The 23,551-nt window shown below is 48.1% G+C and overlaps 1 protein-coding gene across 2 annotated transcripts; it reads right to left on the bottom strand.

Annotated features, from left to right (window-relative positions):
- Nucleotides 1-66: 66 nt before the first annotated feature.
- Ears2 (glutamyl-tRNA synthetase 2, mitochondrial) lies at nt 67-23,547 on the bottom strand. 2 transcript variants are annotated; one of them, XM_004855944.3, is made up of 9 exons: nt 23,277-23,547; nt 19,497-19,652; nt 17,405-17,594; nt 15,880-16,352; nt 14,323-14,431; nt 10,105-10,258; nt 9,877-10,007; nt 7,119-7,254; nt 67-6,488 (listed from the first exon to the last, which is right to left on the bottom strand). In XM_004855944.3, exons 1-9 carry the CDS (start codon nt 23,413-23,415, stop codon nt 6,405-6,407), a joined length of 1,572 nt encoding a protein of 523 aa, XP_004856001.1. In that variant the 5' UTR covers nt 23,416-23,547; the 3' UTR covers nt 67-6,404. The 2 variants fall into 2 exon arrangements, with proteins under 2 accessions (XP_004856001.1, XP_021092980.1); XM_021237321.2 differs by lacking the exon at nt 23,277-23,547 and adding an exon at nt 23,133-23,270.
- Nucleotides 23,548-23,551: the final 4 nt, after the last annotated feature.

Below are 23,551 nucleotides of genomic sequence, written 5' to 3'. Positions count from 1 at the left end.
CCGGGAGCCTGTCACGTGGGCCAATAAATCTTGTTTAAACTGGTTAGAATCTGGACTTCACTATCATTTGTTTAAGCAAAACATTTATTGGCACATCTTAGATATACACAGTAGCATTCATCGTAGGGAATTTGTACCTAGACATGATATATCTCGCTTCTTTTTCTCCCATTCCTCTCCTCCCTTCCACCCCTCTTCCTTATTTACAAAAGCTTTGTTTCCAGTTTTTCCTGTTTTTTCCTTGTCCCTTCTTTCCTTTCCCCCCTCCCCTCCCTTGCTTCCCTTCTCATTTGAACTTTTTTTTCCCATTTCCCAATGTCTGCTATACATTTTGGTCCTTATTTCCACTTTCCACTTCTCACACCACAGAAACAATGCAGTATTTGAACATGTGTCCTACTTTGTCTTGTCAGTGGGTATCTTGATCTATTTCCCCTGGCAAAGGTCATTTGGATCCTGTCTCCACCTGGTTTCTCAACAGCCACTTCTACCTTTCCCCCAACTCTACCTCTGGTTCCAGCCCTGCCCAACTTTGTGAAATCTGTCATCCCTCTGCTTGGAAAATCCTTCCAACCTGATTCCCAGGAAACTCCTACTCATCCCTCTGAATCTAGTTCAGAGGTGACTTTATAGATTAAATTCCTTGACAGCTCTGAAAATAAAATCTTTTCTCCTCCGCCCTGTCATCACAGCTTCTCGAGGGTGCAGCATGACAGGCATGGTGGCTCGTGCCTGTAATTCAGCACTCAGGAGGCTGAGGCAGAGTCTGAGGTGAGCCTGGGCTACCTAGGGAATTCAAGGTCAGCCTGAACTACAAAGAAAGATCCTGTCTCAAAACAAACAAAGCCTGTGGCAGGAGGGCTTGAAGTTTGAGCCCCAGCTGGGCAAGTTAGTGAGACTGTCTCAAAATTAAAAAATAGGAAGAACCTGGGGGTGTAGCTCACTGTGAGGCCCAGAGTTCAATCCTCAGTACTGGAAAAAGAAAAAAGTTTCCTCCCCTAAACCCTTCTAACCTTTTTCAGAAAAGGTCTTCATAATATTTGTTATCCTGGTTTCTGAGAAGGAAAAAAAATGTCATGAGACAAAAATATATCCCTCCATGCTGAAACATGCATCTTTCCAACCTTTCCACCAAGTCTGACAAAGGCAATGTCTTCCACATAGCTGAAGTCCAGGCAAAAATTATAGGCAGTGAGCTAGACATGGGGGTCTGGGCCTGTAATCTCACAACTCTGGAAGGCTAAGGCAGGAGGACAGCAAGGTTGAGCCAAGCTTGGGCAACTTAGCAAGACCTTACTCCAAAATATATTTTAAAATTTTTTTAAAGAGCCAGGGATTTAGTTCAGTGTTGCCACCACCTGCCTCGCAAGCACAAGGCCCTGTGTTTGATCTCCAGTACCCCAAAAAAATAGGATAAAGGAAATATGAACAAGACTTCAAATTTGGCTATAAAAATGTAATTTTCTAGAATGGATAATCTCTAAATGATACCGAGAAGGCTGGGGATTTAGCTCAGTGGTTCTGCCGCCTGCCTCACAAGCACAAGGACCAGAGTTTGATCCCCAGTACAAAAAACAAAACAAAAGACAGTAGAACAAACTGACCAAAGTGGTTATGGGAGAAAAAAATGACACTGAGAAGACAGTTGGGGAAGGAACTGCCTAAGAGTGGGTTTCTCAAAGCCATGGTCATATATTATTCTACCTCGGCTGACTCCACTGGGCCAGATTCCGGTGAGTTAGGTGTAAACAACGGGATATTTAATCTGTGGTACAGAAGAAAGATGATTCAGCTTTAGGGCTGGGGCTGTTGTTGGCCCAGTGCAAATATACAGAGAAAGTCAGCCTGCAGTGGGAAGGGGAGGGGAGGAGACAGTGTTACGGCTTGGGTCCCAATGTCCCCCCAAAGCTTCCTGTGGTCAGGCAGGGCTTTTTCAGAGCTGGCTGGATCTAGAGTGTGTGATCACTAAATCAGTCCACTGATTGGCTTGGCACTGTCCCAGTCCTGGTGGCTACAATATAGGGAACAGAAAGAAGCTTGTCTGGTCCCTTGTTGCTTTTGCTGTCATCTGCGTGCCATGAACTGTTTCCCCTCTGTCATGTGCCACCCTGCCCCGGAGCCAGCCGACTATGGACTGAAACCTCTACAAAGTGTGAGCCAAATAAACCTTTCCTCCTTTAACTTGTGGGTGTTGGGTATTTTGTCTCATCGAGAGGAAAGTAACTGAAAGAGAGACAAATGTCAGAGGCCACACAGGTACAAAGGGACAGAAAGTAACTGCCTTGGGCCCCGGAGCATTCAGGTAGAGTCCCACTTACCACAAGGACCAGTGAGAAGTAGTCCTTTGGATCTGGTGAGTCCCATCCCTTTGGTGGTATTGGGAATCCAACCCAGAACCTTGAACTGAGCTACATCCCCAGTACTTTTTTTTGAGACAGGATCTTGTGAAATTGCCCATGCAGTGCTTGAACTAGCCATCCTCTTGCTTCAGCCTCCCAGAGTGCTGGGATTACAGGTGTGCCACTATCTAACCCCCCTTTTTTCTGGTACCGGAGATCGAACTCAGGACCTTTCACCTGCAAGGCAGGCGCGGTGCCACTGAGTTAAATCTAGGCCTTATGCCCATTTTATTCGAAACAGGGTCTCACTACATAGCTCAGACTGCCTTGAACTTGTTGTGTAGCCCAGCCTGCCCTCCAACATGTGATCCTCCTGCTTCAGTCTCCATAGTACTGGGGTTACGGGTGTGTGCCACCCCACTGGCTGGACGCTTTGTTGGCACTTGGGAGTTAAGAATTGGGCTTGGGGCCAGGAATTTAGCTCAGTGGTGTCGCCACCTGCCTCAAAAGCACAAGGTCCTGAGTTCAGTCCCCAGTAACAAAAAAAAAAAGAAAAAAAAAAGAATTGGGCTTCGACTCTTTGATTATCACAGGCCTGAGTTTAAATGGTGGTCTTGCCAGGCCGGGGATTTAGCTCAGTGGTTCCACCACCTGCCTCAAAAGCGCAAGGTCCTGAGTTCAATTCCCGGTACCAAAAAAAAAAAAAAAGTTGGCCTTGCCCTATACCATAGTGTCAAAAGCGTCACTGAACTTTTCAGGGTTTGTTTTCCTACTTAGAACATAGAAAAGGAGGAAGAGACAATGAAGAGAGAAGAGACGACGAAGATTACAGCACCTCGCTCAGGAAGGTTTAATGATACTGAGCTGAAGCATTTACCAGCATCATCTGAACCTAGGCAGTCCAGGCTGATATAAGTACAAAACACATCACAACTGTTACTATTCTGTGTCCCCCTCCAGTAAACACCTCGTTTCTGCCATTGTCCCATCCTCTGGCAAAAGACCCCTAGTTTTCTTGGGAACTTTTCCTGCACAGGATATAATGCCTGGGGGACTATACATTCCTGGCCTGGCTAAGGAATGGGGACATGACCTCAGCTAGGCAGTTAGATGAGTTACAATTTGTCTTTTGCTCAGGCGACCGAAACTGAAGGGAAAACAGAGAAATAAAAAACAGCAACAGAAACTTTGTTAATCTGTTCCCACTGCAGAACTCAGACAAGACTGCTGCTAGCTCTTTGAGGCCCACTTCTTGTCTTTTCCAAGATCTGGTTCTCTGGCTTTTCCAGGATTCTTTTGCTCTCAGAGTCTCCAATAAACTTCAGTTAGGCAGAGCTTCCCTTGCTGGCTTGAAGAACTTTTGGGATGTACTCTTTAAGCAAAGACTGAACTCTAGGAGGCTCAAAAAACTTAATTCCTGTCCCCACCCCGAAGGCAAGCAGAGAATGGTGGTTGACTATTACTAGGCCTCAAGTGCCCCCACCGGCAAGTGGCTTTAAACAATGTTTACTACCTCAGCGTTCACCTGTCTGCAGTTCCAGAGCAGCACTGCTGAGTTCAGCTCTGGGTATCCCACAAAAGTTGAAATAAGAAGTTCAGAGCTGGGCTGGGGATTTAGCTCAGTGGCACCTTGCCTGCCTCACAAGCGCAAGGTCCCGAGTTCAATCCCTGGTACAGGGCGGGGGAGAGCCTGGGTAATTTAGCAAGGCCTTGCTTCAAAATAAAAGGCTGAGATGTGGCTCAGTGCAAAGGTCTTGGTTCAGACCCCAGGACTGTCAAGTCAGCCAGGAGTGCAGTTAGAAGAGTGCCAGGCTGGAGCTGAGGATCCCCCAGCATGGCCCATGCACAGGTCTCAAGAGGACCCCTCCACTGTATTGCAAGAGTGGCTTCATGACCTAGAAGTTGGATTCCCCCAAAAGCAGACACTCAAGAGAAGATGGAAGGCATGGCTGGCATGGTGGTACAAATCTGCAATTCCAGAACTTGGGAGGATGAGGCAGGAGAAGCACAAGTTCGAGGCCAGCCTAGGGTAAGTAGGAAGTTCAAAATCAGATGGACGATGTATCAAAGCCCTGTCTCAGAAAAAGATAAGAGGCCATAATGGATTTTATGGCACAGGCTCGAGCGCAAGTCAAGCTCTATCATTTTTTGGGGGGCGGTACTGCGGATTGAACTCAGGACCTTGCACGTGCAAGGCAGGCGTGGTGCCTCTGAACTAAATCCCTGGCCCTCTTTTGGTTTTTTGAGACACAGTCTCACTATGTAGTCCAGGCTCAGCTCAAACTCACAGCAATCCTCCTGCTTCAGCCTCCTAAGTGCTGGGAATACAGGCATGCACCAACATTCCCAGATGTCATCTCTTTATCTTTACTAAAAAATTTTTTTTCCAGTGCCAGGGATTGAACTTAGGACCTTGTGCTTGTGAGGCAAACATGGTGCCACTAAGCTATATCCCTGGCCTGGATGTCATTTCTTTAATAGCCTACTGGTTACACAAGTTGGCCCTAGTAAATGTGGGTAGGAACCACAACAAGGCTGATTCCTAGGAGGCTAAGAACATGCACAGACACCACAGGGGCTGCCCAGAGGGGAAGACTAGCAGCCCTGTGGACGGGTTTGCAGCCAGCCACTATCCTCCTTGCTCTTTAGCTATTCCTAGTCACCTAGGACCCAAAGAAGATAGCATCAAAAATCATTACAAGTAATGGTGGAAGAAGGGGCAGATATGAAGAAAACACACAAAACAGGCAGGGAAGGCCTCCAGCCCAGGGACCATGTTTGGAGAACCAGAAGAGAACACGGCCTTTAAGGAGACAAAGCTGCCCAAGGTCTGAGGACAAAGAGCACAAAACACTGGTGCTAACCCCTGGCACACGAATACCTTCCTCCTGTAGTCCTAAAGATAGCTCGACGTCCAGTTCACTCCTGTTTTTGTCAATTGTCTGTTACTGTCATAACCCTAAAGTGGGCCTAAGAACCAGGATCCATCAGTCCAGACTCATTACGGGCTAAACTGTGTCCCCCAAAGTCGTATGTGGCAGGTCTACCTCGTAGTCCTGACTGTGGACCATATGTAGAAACAGGCCTTTAAAAGGGGTCAAGTTAAATGAGGCTGCTGGGGTGCGCCCTTATCTCACCTGACGATGTCCAGTGGAAGATATCAGGACACAGAGACGAGGGAGGTGTGTGCCCACACACAGGGAAGGCCCTGGGAAGCCACAGGAGGAGGACAGCTGTGTCAGCCAAGATGAGAAACCAACCCTGCTGCCACTGGATCTCGGGCTTCCAGCTTCCACAACTATGCAAAACAAATCTCTAGTTCTGGGGGATTTTGCTATGGTGACCCTTGCAGACTAATACCTAAGCCTTCTGCACTATGTTGGGATGCTGACTTTTCTGAACCAACTCCTAATCTGTGCTGTGTAATGTGGCATGAAGAGCCAGACAGGAGGCCTCCTTTCCAGAGTCGAGGTGAGCTGGTTTTGTGGTTTATATCTAGAGGTCCCCCTGAATTCCCACTTGCTCCTAGGTGCAGCTTTTGGGAGGCAACGGGATCACGAGTATGTGACCCTCACAGTGGACGGGTCCACTGATGGGCTTACATCCGAAGGTGATGCTGGGAGACGGTCTGGTAGGGGAGGTGGTCACTGGGGTGTGGCCTGGTGAGCTCTATCTCCCTCCTCCCTGAACTGCCCTCTGCTTCCTGTCACCATGCCCTGACTTCCTTCTCCTCTGCCCTGCTGCCCTGCCTCGCAGCCAGGCACTCTGGACTGAACCTGCACAAACTGAGGTATGATGAGCCTCTCCCCGTTAGAGTTGTGGGTGTTGGCTGCTGTGTCTCAGTGATGAGGAAGTGATGAAGACAGCCGGGCTAGGCTTCCTTGGCCAGTGATGAGGACAGGTCTGCTGTGGAGCCGTAGGCACTGTGTGCACGCCGTTTCCACTCTCGCTTCCTTGATTCCTTCCCTTCCTGATGGGCCCCAGGCTGCCATCGCCTCTCCTCCGAAGGCAGCTTCCAAGTCCACAGGATCCCGGGCCACCTCCACTGTGCTGCACACCTTTTCCCTAGCTGGCAAGCACCTTCTGGATTCGTTCCCGCACTTCTTTTGGTCCCAGGGACACCATCATTTCAGCTACAGGAGGTCCTTGCTAAGAACAAAAAGAAAATGTCACCTTATTGGTTACACTGCCAAAGGGACTTATGCTCAGCCTCAGTCTGCAGAAGTTACCCCCAGACCAGCCCCAGGCTGCAGCTTGCATACCAGGGAGCAGAGTTCGCATTTTATTTTATTTTTTGAGACAGGGTCTTGCTATGTAGTTCAGGCTGATCTTGAACTCATTATATAGCCCAGGCTGGCTTTGAACTCAAATTCACAGCAAATTCAAATCCTCCTGCCTCAGCCTCCTGAGCGCTGGGATTCCAGCTGTGGCCTCTATGCCCAGCTAAGAGTTTGCATTTTATTGGTCTTTAATTTCCCTGGAAGAGGATGGTCCTAGGAGCCTGTTTTCCCATATTAAGCACAGTGTTGATAGTCTATTAACCTCAATAACCAGAAAGCCCAGGAGGCAGGGACTGTATGTTCTGCTGGGTGCATCCTCTGCACTTCCCAGGGTGCTCTCGTACACAGTAATCACGTGGGAAACACTGTCTGCTGAAATACTGTCTCAAACACAGGGATCCCTCATGTTTCAGTCATCTTTGCAATCCCAAAAGCAAGCTTTGTGCCTACCCGTACAAGCTAGGTGAAGGATAAAGGAAGGCCCACTGCCCAGCCTCACCAGCTGTCCACTGAGGGCCATGCGGAGGAGTTGCATCACGATGTTGTGCTTGGTGCCTTGCAGCCCTCCTGACAGCTTCCTCAGTTCTCCATTCAGCGTATCTTGGCTTAAGCTTGTCTCAGATCTTTCTAAAAGCCTAGAAGAGGGGCAGCTCATAAGGGGCCTGCACAGCCAATAGCAAGAGGAGGGAGGGAAAACTTACAAGATCACTGATCAACTACAATATAAGCCTGGTCTGGGGGTCAGAGGAGAGATAGCTACCATTCAAGTTGGAAAAAGGAAAAACAATGAAGGGACCACATACACAGCTAATCCAAGCAAGTGAGATAACGGTAGGAAACTTAAGAGGGCACTAAAATACGAGGATTTACTAATTGCTACTTCTGGATCATATAATCACTAAGTCTCAAATTTCTTACCTGTAAAGTGGGGATAATAATAGCATTGCACTACACAGGGCTATGCTGGAGAGTTAGAACTTATACAGTGCTAAGTGCAGTACCTCAACATATGGTAAACAGATTTTATATTTCAATTAAAAGCTTCAAAATATTATACACAAGAGCTCAGAGACACTGCAGGAGAATCTAAAAAGAAACTTAGGAAGGGGTTAGACAGAATGGTATTACTGTAGTGTACCTTTTGGGTTAAAAAAAAGGAAGAAAATAAGATTATTTAGATATAATTAAGAGTAGTAGTTCTGCTACTGGGAAGACAGAAGACAGGGATTAAAAAGAGGACTGCCAATATATACTCCCCCAATTATGCTTGGGTTTTAAACCAAGGTCTAAAAGGTTAGAATTATTATTAATAAAAATATTACATTTAAAATTGAAAATTATGAGACTAGAGCTACACACATATAGTCTTGAATATGCAGACATTTCACACAGTCAACTGTTCAGTGTTGCTTCTCTTTTGGAGGCTGGAGGAGGAGGACAGGCCCATCATCTGCTATAAACTCTCTTATACCATTTGGGATTTTTTGCTACATGCATGTGTTTTTAACTCTTTAAAATATTTATTATAACCCGGGAATGGTAGTGTATGTTTGTAATCCCAGCACTCAGGAGGCTGAGGCAGGAGGACTGTGTGAGTTCTAGGCCAGCCTGGGTTGCATAGTGAGTTCAAGGCCAGGCCAAACTACATAGCAAGACCCTGTCTCACAAAATCAAAATTTAAAAGAAAAAGGGGTGGGGAAGTAGTTCAGTGGCACAGCACCTGGCTGGCAAGTGCAAGGTCCTGAGATCGAAACCCATTACAAAAACAATATAGATATACACACACACACACACATATGTGTATTTTATCATAATAATATACTGAAGGCTTTTAGGTATCAGGCAATGTCCAACTACTTTATACACAAGAAAAGCAACAGAAAACAGACATATGATCGTAGGACCCAGCCTGCCTGGTTTAAATCCTTCTTCCTCCAACTTCTTAGCTGTATTACTTTGGATAAGTTACTTAACCTTTGTGACTTGATTTTCTTATCTGTAAAAATGAGGATAACAATACTTGCTTGATTAGGTTGCTATGAATTTAAGTACATATATATACTCTACACATAACTGTTTGCTGTCTAATTTTGTTTTGAGACAGGGTCTCACTATGTAGTTTAGGCTGGCCTTGAACTCACTATATAGCTTAAGCTGGCCTCAAACTTGAGGCAAACCTCCTGTCTCAGCTTCCCAAGTGCTGGGATTAGAGGTGTGTGGTACTATGGCTTGCTCTGCCTTTCTTACATAGTAATAGAATATTTAGCTGGATACATGGCTGGCAAATTTTAAAAATACATTTTCCAGATATCCTGGCAGCTTGGTGTGGCCATATAACATAGTTCTAGCCAGCAGAATATGGGTAGAAATGATATGCGCACACTCACACACACAAAAAAGGCCGGGGATGTACCTCAGTGGTGCTGCGCCTAGCTGGCAAGCACAAGGTCCTAAGTTCAATTCGTGGTACCAAAGGAAGAAAAAAAAGGATATGTGCAGATTTTAAGTAAGGTCTTGGAAGAGGTGTCCCATCCTCTCCTCCTCTAGCTGAACTGTGGCCCATCCACGAACCACTGCAGACCACACAGACAAGAGGAAAACAGAGTGGAGGCCCTGTAAGTCAAGGAGACTGCCTCCTGCAGGCTGTTAACACAGGGGAGAAATGTACTTCTGTTTCTTTTGTCTGGTAGAGAAACCTGCCGAGTACCTGCTGAATACAGAGCCTTTGCAAAAGGAGCAGCCAGCAGAGGAGGGGAGAGAAAGGCACAGGCAGAGTGAGTGGAAGGAGGTCTTGCTAACAGCGCGGGGCCTAGGTTGAACTGATCTTCAACTGGGCAGTTCTAGCCTTTGTAATTACATAAAGAATCATTCCCCTGTTGCTTAAGCCAGCCTCAGCTGCATTTTCCACCGCTGTAATCAAAAGAATTCTGCTGTTATTACAGGAGGAAGTAGTATGACCACTATCGTATAGATAGCTAAGGCAATGGGAGCTCAGAGACATTTTACTTGGGCACAGTGAAGTCACTCAGGCAAGAAGAAATGACGTGGTGATAAGTGGCAGGGCTGTGATGCACTTCAGGTCGGGGGAGGCCAAGGCACCCAGTCTCTGTCCAGGGAGAGCCGGGCCCTCTGCTTTGGCCTCCAAACCTAAGGGAGCACTTCTTCAGTGGCCACGCGATTGTGCTGGGAGCCCAAGAGCTGATAGGTGGAGGAAGGGGCTGCAGGAGGGAGCACGAGGAGGGAGTGGGGGCACTCACCCCAGCACATGCGTGGCGATCACGTCCACCTTCTCTGAGATGGCGCTGAGCTGCGCTCGGTCCACGGCAGGGCGAGTCCACAGGTAAGAATATGCTGGGGAGACCAAGTCCTGCAGGCGGCAGATATGACCCTGGGGAAGGAGGCAGTCAATACGTGCACTGGGGGACAGGGCTCTAGGCACACTGGAAAGGGAAGGTTCAATTTCCCCACAACGCCAGGCCCCATACCTGTCGCAGCAAGATGATCCTCTCCACGTACATGGGGTCCAAGACATTCCTATCTTGCAGCTGGGGCCCAAACGCCTCCTCCACCAGCGCCTGCAGCTTCGTCACCAGCTGCTGCCTCTGGGTCTCACTGCTCACCAGCCGGCAGAGGTGCAGCCTGTGGGACAAGCCAGGGGGTGGCCCTGCTGCTGGCTCCTCCAGCCCACTCGACCCTCTCCCCAGGGGAAGGCACAAACCACAGAAGTCATCTCCATCTCATGGCGGAGTAGGAGTTTCTTTACAGTTTTATAAAAGGAAAGGAGTCTGCCAAGACTATGCAGACAGCCCGAGTCCAGGCATGCACTGTTTTTAAAATAGTAGCTAACCTTTTTTTTTACAGTACTGGGGATTAAATTTAGGGGTGCCCTACCACTGAGCTATACACCCAGCCCTTTATTTTCCAAGACAGAGCCTCACTCAATTGCTCAGGCTGGGCTTGAACTTGCCATCCTCTTGCCTCAACTTCCCAAGCAGCTGAGATTACAAGCATGTGCTAATGATGCCTGGTTCTTCTTCTTTCGGTACGGGGGATCCAACTTGGGACCTTGTGCTTGTGAGGCAGGCAGCAGAACCACTGAGCTAAATCCCCGGCCCCTTGGTTCTTCTTTTAAAAAATTTAATTTTTCATTACTGGGGTGAGAACTCTTACCACTGAGCAATACCTAACCCAGCCCAGAAGCTGGTATTTGAAACTAGGAAGGCATCACATGAAAAAGAGCTCTGGTTTCTCCTGAGAAATGAGAAGACCTGGCTACAAAGGGCTGCCGTGCTCCACGGCTTTCAGCCGAGAACTGGGCAGAAGCCCAGTTCACCTCCCCATCCACTGAACGGTCTCTTACCTGGCTTGCTCCTTCCTGTGGTATCCGCCTGGCCCTTACAGGTACCCAAGTTTACACAGCAGTCTGGGGGTGTCTACATCCCAGCCTTATTTAAATGATGGAGCTTGGCACAAAAGGAAAGGTCACAAATAGGAACTCCTAAGATCTGGAGAAGCTTGTTTGAATTAAAGGCTCACAATTTAAAAGTTTGGGTTTTCTTGCCAGTGTAAATTTCCTCTGAGAATTTGTCTGTTTTGAGATAAGGTCTATGTAGTTCACGACAACCTTGAACTCATCGTGATCCTCCGGCTTCAGCATGTGCCGCCACCACGCCTGGCTTTTGACTTAAGGTCTTTGCTGGGCATTGTGCCACGTGCTTGTAATCACAGGAATCAGGAGGCTGAGGCAGAGGTATTGCAAGTTTGAGGCCAGCCTGGACTAGGCAGTAAGTTCAAGGCTGGCCTGGACTATGTACTGAGATCCTGTCTCAAAAAAAGTGGGAGGACTCTTTATGTTGCACAGGCTGGCCTCGAACTCATGACCTCTTGCCCGAGCCTCCTCAGTAACCTGAGAATACTGGCACGCACCATTGCACCCAGCATCCAAAGTTCTCATATTTTTTATTTGATTGCCTTTTTTTTTTGGTATCGGGGATTGAACTTGGGACCTTGTGCTTACGAGGCAGGCGGCAGGTCATATTTTTTATTTTTTTGACACAGGATCATTATGTAGCTTAGGCTAGGCTTGAACACACTTAGCACCCTCCTGGCTCAGCCTCCAGGGTGCTGGGATGACAGGCATGCACCAATATGCCTGGGCTTTCCAGAATTCTTCAATGGCCCGACCCTCCTTTGAAAGCAGTAAAGCCTCTAAAACTGCAAGCCTCAAAGCAGGCCCTGCCATCCTTAGTCCCCGGCTGCCTTCTCACCTCCCTGGTGGGATCACTCTGAGGCGAGGCCGTTCTGAGGGGCAGCCTTCGTCCTGGCACAGAAGGCAGGCAAGGTGTGGGGGAGCAGCCTGTGGGCTCTGGGTCCGTACAGGCCTGAGTGTGAAGCCTGTCCTGCCAGGTGTCTGCACGAAGCTGCACAACCACTGGGAGGCTGGGGATCCTCATCCACGAAGTGGGGGCAACATGAGGGCTCCCGCAGAGGGAGGAGGCGGAGATCAGAGGAGGGACGGACGGCAAGATCCGTGCACCAGGTCCTGGAGCTACAGGCAGGCAGGGGGTCTGAAGAGGCTCTGGAGTGGTATAGGGTAGAGAGATCAGAGTCTGGGCATGGCGGCACACACCTATAATCCCAGTAGTACTCAGAGGCTGAGGCAGGAAGATTGCTGCAAGTTCGAGGCCAGCCTAGGCTCCAAAGTGAGTTCAAGGCCAGCCTGAACTACATAGTGAGAGCCTATCTCCAGAAAAGCAAAACAAGTTAAAAAAAAAGAAAAAAAAGAATCATGCCTGTAATCTCAGGCTGAGGAAGAAGTACCACAAGTTTGAGCCCAGCCCGGGGAACTTAGTGACTTGGTGAGACTCTATCTTAAAATGAGAAATAAAAAAGGCTATGATGTAGCTCAATGCAAAGGTCCTGGGTTCAATATCAGTACAAAAAAAAAAATTAAAAAGGCATTAAAGAAAACACATGAAAGCAGAAGTGAAACTTTTTCTAGAGTCTCCTTACCAGATAGGACAGTATAAAAGAAAAGAATCATGCAAGGTCTAGGACCTGGGACGTCGTAAGTGATAACTAAATGTTAGATACTATTTTCACACCACTATGCCACTAGTATCTATTACTATATTCTCCGCTATTTCTGTTATAATCATGGCAGTGGGTTGACTACAGAAATGTCTGAAGAGAAGAGCTTTGGCTGAATTAAGGCTGTGAGCACCAACATGAACGACCCATCCCTCCCTGGCTTGTAGAGAATCCACAAGTCCACCTCCATCTTTCTGCAAGGAAGACTGCAATGGATCATGGCATGTCACCCATCCTGACTCTACTGCCCACAGATACCACTTGCTTGTAATAAGAAAGGTAGGGCCGGGGATTTAGCTCAGTGGTTTTGCTGCCTGCTGCGCAAGCGCAAGGACCTGAGTTCGATCCCCGGTACCAAAAAAAAAAAAAAAAAAGAAGGTAGATGTATGTGTGGCATTTAACATGCAACCGTTTACTGCATCAACTTGAGCTCAGTATTTAACTTCCCTATGTCTGGAGTCCTCATATAAAACAGGGCAGAATCATAAAACTGACCTCACATGTATCCGTGATGGGAGAAGTACAAGTACACAAAGTGACAGCCTTAAAACAACTGCAGCTGATGTGAACGCTCTGCACTGCGAAAAGCCTGTCTCATCTCCAGACTGGTGCTGGAGACCCTCCCCATCTCAAAATAAATGTTAAAAGGGCTAGAGATGTAGTTCAGTGCAAAGTCCCTGGGTTCATGGGTTCAATCCCTAGTGCTGCAATCAAACAAACAAGACAGAGAGACAGCGCGTGAGAGAGCCAGCCAGCCAAATAGTCCCTAGCCGTCAGGTACAAACGTGGTCAGCAGCTCTACCACTAATGTCTTCCAACTGAGACAGGTCAACAGTGATTTGAACTGTAACCATATTTGGACGTTTCAAAGTGAAGACTACTTGAGGGCCAGGGATTTAGCTCAGTGGATCCATCGCCTGCCTCGCAAGCACAAGGTCCTAAATTCAATCCCCGGTATCAATAAAAAAAAAAAAGGACTGGGGATTTAGCTCAGTGGTTCTGCCGCCTGCTCTGGCAACGCAAGAACCCAAGTTTGATCCCCAGTACCAAAAAAAAAGAAAGAAAAAAGAGTGAAGACTACTTGACATACCAAGCACCTGAAATAAAAACCTGAGCGGTGGTGGCGCATGCCTGTAGTCCCAGCACTGGGAAGACTAAGGCAGGAGGATCGTTGTGAGCTGGAGGCCAGACTGAACCGCATGGTGAGACCTTGTCTCTAAAAAATATATATATATATAAACTTGAATCTGTGGACAATGCTCACTTACTCACTGTGTTGGCTGAGTGGACAGGAAGTCATTCTAAACAAAAGTGCCCTCTCCAGTCCTTGAAGCGCTGGCTAGGAACACAATGGTACCGATAAACTAGTCCCTGCCACTTACTGAGCCCTTTCTACATGGTAGGAGTCGGGCAAGACACCTCCACACAACTTTTAAGTCTTAACAATCATGCAAGAGGGGAACTCCTGTTAGCCCCATTCCAAGAAGAGGAACCTGAGGCCGTGGAGGTTAGGTGACCGACCCATGGTCACACAGCACCAGACAGCAGAGCCACTAGCCCTTCTGCTGTGAGGGCTGTCATGGCACGGGGGCTCCTTCTCCCGGGTCCCTCACCTGTTGAACTCTGGGAGCTTCTGCAGGTCCAGCAGGGCTGAGTGGCAGGTGATCCGGGTCAGGTCGAACTGCGTGATCAGCTCAGGCAGGGTCCTGCCCATCTGGTTCTCTGTAAGTGAGGCCACCGGCTGTTCAGCTTCCTGACTCCCTTCCTCTTTCGCCTCTTTTTGAGATGGGCATCTAGTTTTGCCATGACCTCCCAAGCTGCTCTCAAGTTCCTGGACTCACAAGACCTTTCCACCTCAGCCTCTTGAGTGCTGGGACCAGGCAAGCGTCATTACGTGTGCCCCTCCCCCCACCTTCCCACTGAGCTACATCCCCCAGCCCCTCTCGTTTTTAATTTTGGAACAGCCTTGCTACATTATCCAGGTGATCCTCCTGCCTCAGCCTCCCAAGGAGCGGGGATTACAGATGTGTACCACTATGCCTGGCTCTGTCCACTTTTTTCCTTTTTTGAGATGAGATCTTGCTATGTACTTGAAGCTGTTCTAGAACTTGCTACGTATCCCAGGCTGTCCTCTAACTCCCGGGTGCTGGAATTACAGGTGTGTGCTAACATGCCGAGCTCTTCTGGCCACTTTTAAAATACAAGGAAGGCTCAGTGAATGAGTAAGCTCTGGTCTTCCCATTCTACTGTGACCTAAAGGATTTGACTCAAGTCCCCAAATGAGCTCTCACTTCTACAAAGGATTCTGACATGTCACGATGGGAAATAAAAGGCTAAAATAATCAGGCAAAATCAATTCTCATTACCCTAAAATACACAAGCTACAAGAACAGTGCCTATTGCCTGGCTATGCCCCAGTCATGCTGATCTGATTAGTTCTGAGTGGGCTCTGGACACCTGTGTCTTTTACAAGCTTCCTAATGGATTCGAGTCCAACCACGGTTGGGAGCTGCTTCAGGTGAGAGCAGGCATAGTGATCAGGCACAGGAATACAGCTCTAGACCCCTTACTGTGTGACACTGGCAAGTTATTCAACCTCTGAGCCTCACAACTCCTTACAAACAGTTGGGATAACAAGTATCTATTCCTCAAGGACACTGTAAGGGTTAATGTAGTGAGAACAGAATAAACAGTAAACAGACTAACCCTGCCACATTTTCAGAAATTCCTGCCACAAGCAGCCATCCTATTTAATGCTCAATTCTTCCAAGTTTGGACTCTATGTCCTTGACCAAGTTTAAAGGTTTGCCTTAGAACTAACTAGATTCACAGTAGCATTAGTACTATTAGGTTATACGCTTGTGTAACTGCAGTAACCGTGCACCAAGCTGGGGGCTCCGCTCCTAAGCTCAGTGAAGCCTAACTGAAGAGGTGGCACCCCACACCTCCAGCTCTCTAGGGATGGGGACTGTGCCTACAGTTTTCACTGTTTGGAGCCAACTCAATGTGCTATCTGGCTTGATAAACACCTGTTGAATAAAATAATGAACTTGTCTAAGATCACATGGCTGGTATGGGGCAAAGCTGTGACTGACAGCCAGGTCTGCCTATAATACTGCCCCTGCTGTGCACCGCTCTACTCTGCCATGACTGCTCAGGTGGGTGGGTACCTGGAAACCCCGAGCCAGAGTTTGTGATGATGTCAAGTAAGGCATCAGGCAGAAAGCCAGCAGCAGCAAAATGCTCCAGGAAAATGTCCCCTTGCCTCTTGGACAGCTTGCTGCCATCCCCGTTGAGAAGCAGGGGCAGGTGGGCAAAGCGAGGTGGCTGCCAGCCCAGTGCCTGGTAGAGAAGCAGGTGCTTGGAGGTGGAGACAAGCCATTCGGAGCCCCGCAGCACGTGGCTGATGCCCATATGGTGGTCATCCACCACACAGGCCAGGTGGTAAGTGGGGAAGCCATCGCTCTTCAGGATGACCGGGTCCCCCTCCACACTGGCCACTTGGTGCCGGTTCCAGCCAAATACCAGGTCCTGGAATGCTGGTGCCTCCTCCTCCAGGCGGAAGCGGATGGCGGGCTTGGGGTTTGTGGCCAGCTTCTGGGCCACCTGCTTCTGGCTCAGGTCCCGGCACCGATTGTCATATCTGTTGGAAAGCAAAGCAGCATAGTAGCTAAGAGAACTGTTGCTGGACCAGAGTCCCACCTTTGTCTCTGACAGCTCTATGACCTGTGAAGTCATTTACCTCTTTTAAGTTGCTTCCTCAGTCTACAACGGGAGAATAAGGCTGTTGTGTGAAAAACTAAGTGAGACAATGGTGTGGCAGACACTAAGGTTTGCCTACCAACCAGCCATTCCTTCCTTCCCTCTTGCTAATGAGCAAATGGCAAAATGCTTAGACTGGGGTTGAATCATGATTGTTACAGTCAATTTTGCAATCCCGTCACCCGACACCCATACCAGGCCAGGTAGGAACGTAATCATATCCTAGTCATATACTCAAAGACAACTACACTTACGGGGCTAAGGCTCTGGGGAAGGTCTTTCTAAATGAAGGAAAGAAAGAGCTGCAAGAAGGACCATTCCCCTTTTGAATTTCTCACTTGCGCCCTTCAGTCCTCTTTGGAGAACTGTGCCCAGGTGCCTGATCCACAGAAACCGTGAGGCAACAAAGTTTGAAGGTAACTGGGTGCGTTAGCGAGCTTTCTTGCTGCTGAGACACAGTCCCTGACACCCACGATTTAAAAAATTAGAGTTTTGTTTGTTTTTGGTTTTTGAAACAGGGTCCCACTATGCAATCCAGGCTGGCCTCCAACTCATAGTGATCCCCCTACCTCAGCTTCCCAAGTGCTGGGATTACAGGGGTGCGCCACCCTATTGCCTAAGCAAAAGAAGAGATTTTTAATTTGGCTCACATTTTAAGGGGATTCAGTCCATGCTCATCTGGCTCTAAGGGAGAAATATCACAGCAGAAGGGGGTAGCGAGCAAAGATGCTTCCTTTAAGGCAGCCAGGAAACAGCAAAACAGTGCCAGAGAGGAAAGGACAAACCCAGACTCACCGTAAGTGTGCTCCACCAATCCCTGGGTATCTCCCAAGCCGAGCAAGTGAGCAAGTGGACTCAATCAAGCCTTGCCATCTTGCTGATTATGCAGCAAAGACAACAAAGGGGAGGCATTGTGAGGGGTCGGGCTCTTACCGGGGTGTCTGATGGCTCCTCAGGGCCTCCTTCTTGAGGAGCTCCAGCCGAAGCGGTGAGCAGAAGCAGGGGTAGGCAGCTCCTGTCTGCAGCAGCGCATCTGTGGCCTGGGCATACAGCTCGAGCCGCTGGGACTGCTGGTAGGGCCCCGAAGGGCCGCCCCGCCGGGGGCTCTCATCAGGGGGGATGCCTGGGACACAGGCAAAGAATCACCATTGAAGGACAGCGCCCAGGATGTGCAAGGCACCTGTTCCCAGGCATTGTGAGTTTGTTTTTCTTAACACAGCACTGCACATATTGTAACTTCCATCACTCACAGCCACATCAACATGTTTCACAGGAACCGTGCCAAAGAGGCAGCGGGTGCACAGCTCTTCTATGAACAGTCAGAATCACACCTTTAATCCCACACTCAGGAGGCTGAGGCAGGAGAGTCACGGAAAGTTCCAGGCCAGCTTAACTACACAGTGAGACCCTGTCTCAATAAATAAAAGTTATAAAGGGAGGGACTTTTTTTTGGTTTTTTGAGACAGGGTCCTGCTATGTGGCCCTGGCTGCAGTCCTCCTGCCTCAGCCTCCCTAGCACTGGGATTATAGGCATGGAGCCACCATGCCCGGCTGGGATGGGCTCTTTTAAAGTGCAAAGGCCCTGGGTTCAATTCCCAGTACAGGAAGAAAATAGAAAAAAGAAAGCTGGGGCCTTTAGGAACTGCGTGAAGTGAACAATCTACCTGAGACGAGACTCTACATCTCAAAACAGTCTCTGTATTTTTCCTCAAGGTTGTTAATCCTCACTGGTTATACCTGTCCATAGGGGTTTGTGCTGACCCTGGAAACACACACACACACACACCTCCTCTCCCTGAGGTTAGCTGTGCTCAGGATTACACTCCCCACAAGAAGACTGACTTCAGAGACTGCACACATTTTTGTTTGGCTCCTACAATGTAGTTAAAAAACAAAACAAAACACAAAACGGAGCCCAGGTTTAACAATGGAAAGTCTTCATAAAAAACAAAACAGAACACTGGACTCTCGACTGTCGGCTCCTCCTGGAAGCAGGAGACTGGAAGAGAGGGGCCAGCATTCCCAGGACAGCGGGGGCTGGAGCTTCCTCCTGCTCACCTCGGCCCTGCTGCCCAGCTTCCACGTGGCCTGTGTTTCCTGTCCCACCATGTGGAAAACCAACTTGAGATTCTGAGACAGGAAAAGGAAGCCCGAAATGGATGCACATTGAGGCAATATGCTTAACTGAAATAAATAGGTCACATATGTGTAAATACTGAATAGTTTCTCTGGTGTGAAATACTAAAAGTGTAAATAAAGTTCAAATGGTATAATTAATAACGTGAAATACGAAGAAAAGGTCTAAAGGAGCAGGGGAAGTGGAGGGGTAGGGGAAAGGAAAGAAGGGAAAGGAAAAAATGAGAAAAGTAAAAACATGGAAACAAAGTCTTTGTAAATAGGGAGGGGTGGAGGGGGTGAAGGGAGGCCAGGGAAGGGGGAAAAAATAAGAACCAAGATGCACCATGTAAAAGTACAAGATCTCAATGATGAATGTAACTGTATTGTGTACCTAAAATGTACCAATAAACAATGAAAAAAAAAAAAGAAAGAAAGAAAAAGAAGCCCAGCTACCATGTCTGTCTCTTCACAGTGGCCCACCTTATGCTGTAGGGTGTATTTAAAATTTTTTTTTTCTCTCCTTTTTCCTATTTTTTTTTTGGTACCGGGGATCGAACTCGGGACCTTGTGCTTTTGATGCAGGTGGCAGAAACACCAAGCTAAATCCCCGGCCCTTTTTCCTTTTACTTGGCCCAAACTGACTCTACCAGCAGTTTTTTCCCCACCTTACTAAATATGAAGCTTTGCCACTGTTTAAAAAAAAAGAAAAAGAATACCAAGACAGCCTTGGACCTTGGCTTCAAAGAGCCTGGACATTTTCTCCTGTGGCACCTGTCACTCCACGCAGCTAAGATTTACCCACTTTTCAAGGAGCGCCTCAGTGTCCATCATAAGCCCCATGAGGTGTACAGGCCCTTCTCCCCTCCCTCCCTCCCTCCCAGAAGGGTCCATTCCCTGCTAGGCTCACCTGCCCACTCCAGCATGTCCTCGATATTCTCTGCTGCCCCAGGCACAAGGCGGGTCTGATCTGTGTCCTCCAACCGCAGGATGAAGCTCCCCTGGTGCTTCTTGGCAAAGATGTAGTTGTAAAGGGCAGTGCGGAGGCCCCCCAGGTGCAAGAAGCCTGGTGGGAGGAGAGAAGAGTTCAGAGGAGAGGGCAAAAGACCGCTGCTTGTGACACAACGCCCCGCCCAAGGCACACAAAAAAGCCCAAGCAATGGCCATGCCTGTCCCCTCTCCCACAAGATGCCCACTGCAGAGACTCATTCTGTCCTCTGTCCTCCCGCTGCTGGCAGCAGGAGCCTGCTCAGGTTTCAGGGAGTATCATCGTGCAAAAATGCTCTGGCTCTCATACTCATTGCTCTCCTTTGGCATTCACCTTAAGGCCAAGTTTCACCTCAAGGAAAAGCAGACGATTATTTAATGAAGCCATGTCACACACACATTCAACTCATACAAATTTAATGATGTGTCCTAGTCAAAAAAGCAAATTAAGGGCTGGGGATTTAGCTCAGTGGCACTGTGCCTGCCTCAAAAGCACAAGGTCCTGAGTTCGATCCCCAATACCAAAAAAAAAGTAAGTTAATTACAAGTGGAAAAAAAAATTTAAATACTATAAAATCACTTTTCCATACATACTCTATTTACATCATACAATTTGGATTTTGCTTCCTTGAGAGTTGTACTTTAAGTCCTATTTATTTATTTATTGAGATAAGGTCTTACCATAGTACGGGGTGGTTTGAATTCACTATGGGGCCCAGGCTGGCCTCAAACTCACAGAGATCCTCCTGCCTCAGCCTCCTGTGTGGTGGCCTAACAGGCATGCATCCCCATGCCTGTTTTGGTTAGTATTTATTTATTTTTTGTTGTTTTTTTGTTTTCTTTTGTTTGGTACTGGAGTTCGAACTCGGGTTCTTCTGCTTGCGAGGTAGGTGGCAGAACCCACCAGCTAAATCCCCAGCCCCAATTTGGTTAGTATTTAAAACTGGGGTTTCTCCAGACCTAGCGGTGCATACTTGTAATCCCAGCACTGGGGAGGCTGAGGCAAGAGAATCACCTTCAGGTCCCAACCAGCCTGGACTACATAGTTCAAGGCCAGCCTGAACTACAAAATGAGACACTGTCTCAAAACAACCAAAAAATATAAATACTAACCAAAAGTGATATTTGACTCCACTGTATTTTGGTTTACCTGAGTTAAAACTCCTAAGACTTTCACTTTTCTTGACTGAAAACTTAAAATTAACAGTTTTCCCAGGGCTGTCATGTCCTCTTCCCCTACTCTCTTTGGTCCAGCCTGTGGCCCTGAGTTTCCATAGTGAGCTCCTCTGCATTTCCAGGTGCAGCTACAGAATAGGAAAATCTCCTCTGGGGTCCAGCAAACCCCAGTTCAGCACAGATTATGTGGGTGACGTTTGGCTAAATATTGCAAGGCCGCCACAAAACCAGTTGTGTTCAGACACTGGGTTCTAGGAATCTCACAACACAAGACTCAGGCCCAGTAGTTGAAAACAGGGCCTGTTGTATCATATACACCTGGAGTCAAATCCATCCTTTATCAGTTACTATCCTCTGGGCAATTAAATTGATTTTTAAGAGCTTTAATTTCTTCAACTGTTGGAAGATTAAAAACAACACATAGGAACTTTCCAAAATTGGGGGTGGTGGCACTGCTTGTAATCCCAGTACTAGAGAGGCTGAGGCAATAGGATTTCGAGTTCAATGCCAGCCTGAGCTACACAGTGACTTACCAAGATCCTGCCTCACGATAACACGTAGTAAAAAGGGATAGGAATGTAGCTCAGTGTGAAGGACCTGGGTTCAATCCCTAGTACGGGGAGAAAAACAAAATAGGAATCTTCCTTACAATGGTGTTGCTGTGATATCTAAATGGTGGCTGAAGCACACCTTTAATTACTTTTAGCTGTTACAGTGATCTACGTTGATTGATAATTCTGTCTGCAGTCAGCATTTCCCATATGGGCTTTTCTCACACATTAGCAAGGCAATATGAATCACAATTACCCTGCAAAGGCCACCTTTATTAAATGCTTTCCACTTGTACCAGACCTTGCTAAATGGCCCAAATCCATGCTGCAGGTGCTATTATTAGCTCTGCTTGACAAGATGGGAAAACCAAGGCACAGAAGGATAATGTCATTTGCCCAAGTTAACATCTAGGGATTGACAAAGACAGAAATTTGTATCTAGACAATCCTAGGCTTCGGTACTCTTCCCAAGTCCTCCTCAAAGTAAAGTGGGCAAACTAGTGCTGGTTTGTAAGCTGCTGCCAGTTCACAGCAGGTACCACAGAAATGGAGTAAAGATTTGGAAACTTACAGTAATTTTGTCCTTTGAACCTAATAAAAAGACATATTTTTAAAATTTACATGTTTGCATGATATATTTTGTATGCTTGCAAGAGTTTCATTTTTCTAGAAATTCATTTATACTGATTTTATACAAATACTGGTCCACAATTGAAAAATTTAAAACCACTGTTTCCACCACAAATGGTCCTGCCTGCCTAAAAAGATTCTGGCATTCCATACCAGCTGAGATTTTGCCACAAAGATCTACTGACTCTAGGATCTGGAATGTAAGGTATGCTCTGGGCTGACAGTATCCTTGCTTGCTAAGAAAGGATCGGGTGGAAGGTGGGGTGGGGCTGACAGGATCTCCAACAGGCTATTCAACAGGCCTCTTCCCTTCTGGCTTGCTAAGCTTCCAACACTAACCACAGGTCCTTTGTAGCTGACATTTCCTTTGCCCAGTTTCCTTCCATAGGCTTCTTCTTTTTTTTTTGGTACAGGGGATTGAACTCCGGACCTTGTGCTTGTGAGGCAGGCACCGTAACCACTGAACTAAATCCCCAGCCCCACAGGCTTCTTATAAAAGGTGATTTTTTAATTAATTAATTTATTTTTGAGACAGGGTCTCACTGTACAGTTCAGGCCAGCCTTGAATTCACTGTGTAGCCCAGGCTGGGCCTGAACTCATGGCAATCTTTCTGCCTCAGCCTCCCAAGTGCTGCGATCACAGGGAGGCAGCAGGCGCGATTCCGACATTTGGTTCTCAGGCGAAGTGTGTCAGAAAGGCATTCTCCAGCATCCTCTCTCACTCTCAGTCTCCTACTCTGCTTCAGGTCCTGCATGGTACGTGTGACTCTAAAATTACTGTTTTCGGTAATGGGGACTGAACCGAAGGCCTCACTTACTCTCTTCTTTTCGAGACAATCTCACCTAAGTTGCCCAAGCCGACCTTGAACTTGTGAGCCTCCTACTTCAGCCTCCCAAAGTGCTGGATCATAGGGGTGTGCCATCATACGCAGTTTAAAACTTCTTTTTATCGGTATTTGCCCGGCCACTAGAGCGTAGGCTCCTTGAGAGTAGGAGGTCCCAACTTTTTCAATCACCAGCAGAGGCGGCGAACCCATGGCACGCACGGGGTGGTGTACCATTGAAAGTTCTCTGAAAGGTTCGCGTCTGCATCCCGCCACTTGGCAGGCGGCCATTTATACTCATTTCACTTTTATTGAATGCACTTTTTAAAAGACTCAAAGAGAGGACACATTATATAAACAAACCCCTGGCGCCCGCACCTCAACTTCTGCCCTTGTAAAACGGGGTCGCGAGCCCCTCTTCCCGCCGGCCCGCCACACCACCGGAAAGGATCGTTCCGAGGCGCTCTGGGGGCGGGGACCGCAGCGTGCCGAGGCCTGCAGCGTCACGTCCTCCAAGGTTACCTGTGGGGCTGGGGGCGAACCGCACTCGCACCGCTGCCCCGAGGTCAGCGCCCAGACTGGCCTCACGCCGACCCATGGGGCGAGCCAAAGCCGCGGGGAGCGTCCCGGGCTGCGGAAGCCTCCTCCAGAGCGCCGCCATGTGCCAGGGTCCCGCGCACGTGGGCTTCTGCGCGGGTCACTTCCGGGCACACCTCCCCGCCAATCGGCGTTCGCCACAGCGGGTGCAGCCCCGTCCCTTAAAGGTAAAGGTCCTTTAGTTTGAAAGCCCACGCCCC

The sequence above is a fragment of the Heterocephalus glaber genome, unplaced genomic scaffold (genome assembly GCF_053883595.1).
Source record: "Heterocephalus glaber isolate CG9 unplaced genomic scaffold, H.glaber_assembly_v1.0 deba00000943, whole genome shotgun sequence".
NCBI lineage: Eukaryota > Metazoa > Chordata > Mammalia > Rodentia > Bathyergidae > Heterocephalus > Heterocephalus glaber.
This window is presented reverse-complemented; position numbering and strand designations above follow the sequence as displayed.

Bases quoted from the DNA above. Each gene is read 5' to 3' on its own strand.
- Ears2 (XM_004855944.3), bottom strand. From the start codon at position 23,415: ATGGCGGCGCTCTGGAGGAGGCTTCCGCAGCCCGGGACGCTCCCCGCG. The intron at 16,353-17,404 runs GTAAGAGCCCGA...GCTTTCCAACAG, and splicing joins AGGAGCCATCAGACACCCCG to ATATGACAATCGGTGCCGGG. The intron at 7,255-9,876 runs GTGAGTGCCCCC...CCCCTCTTCTAG, and splicing joins ATCGCCACGCATGTGCTGGG to GCTTTTAGAAAGATCTGAGA.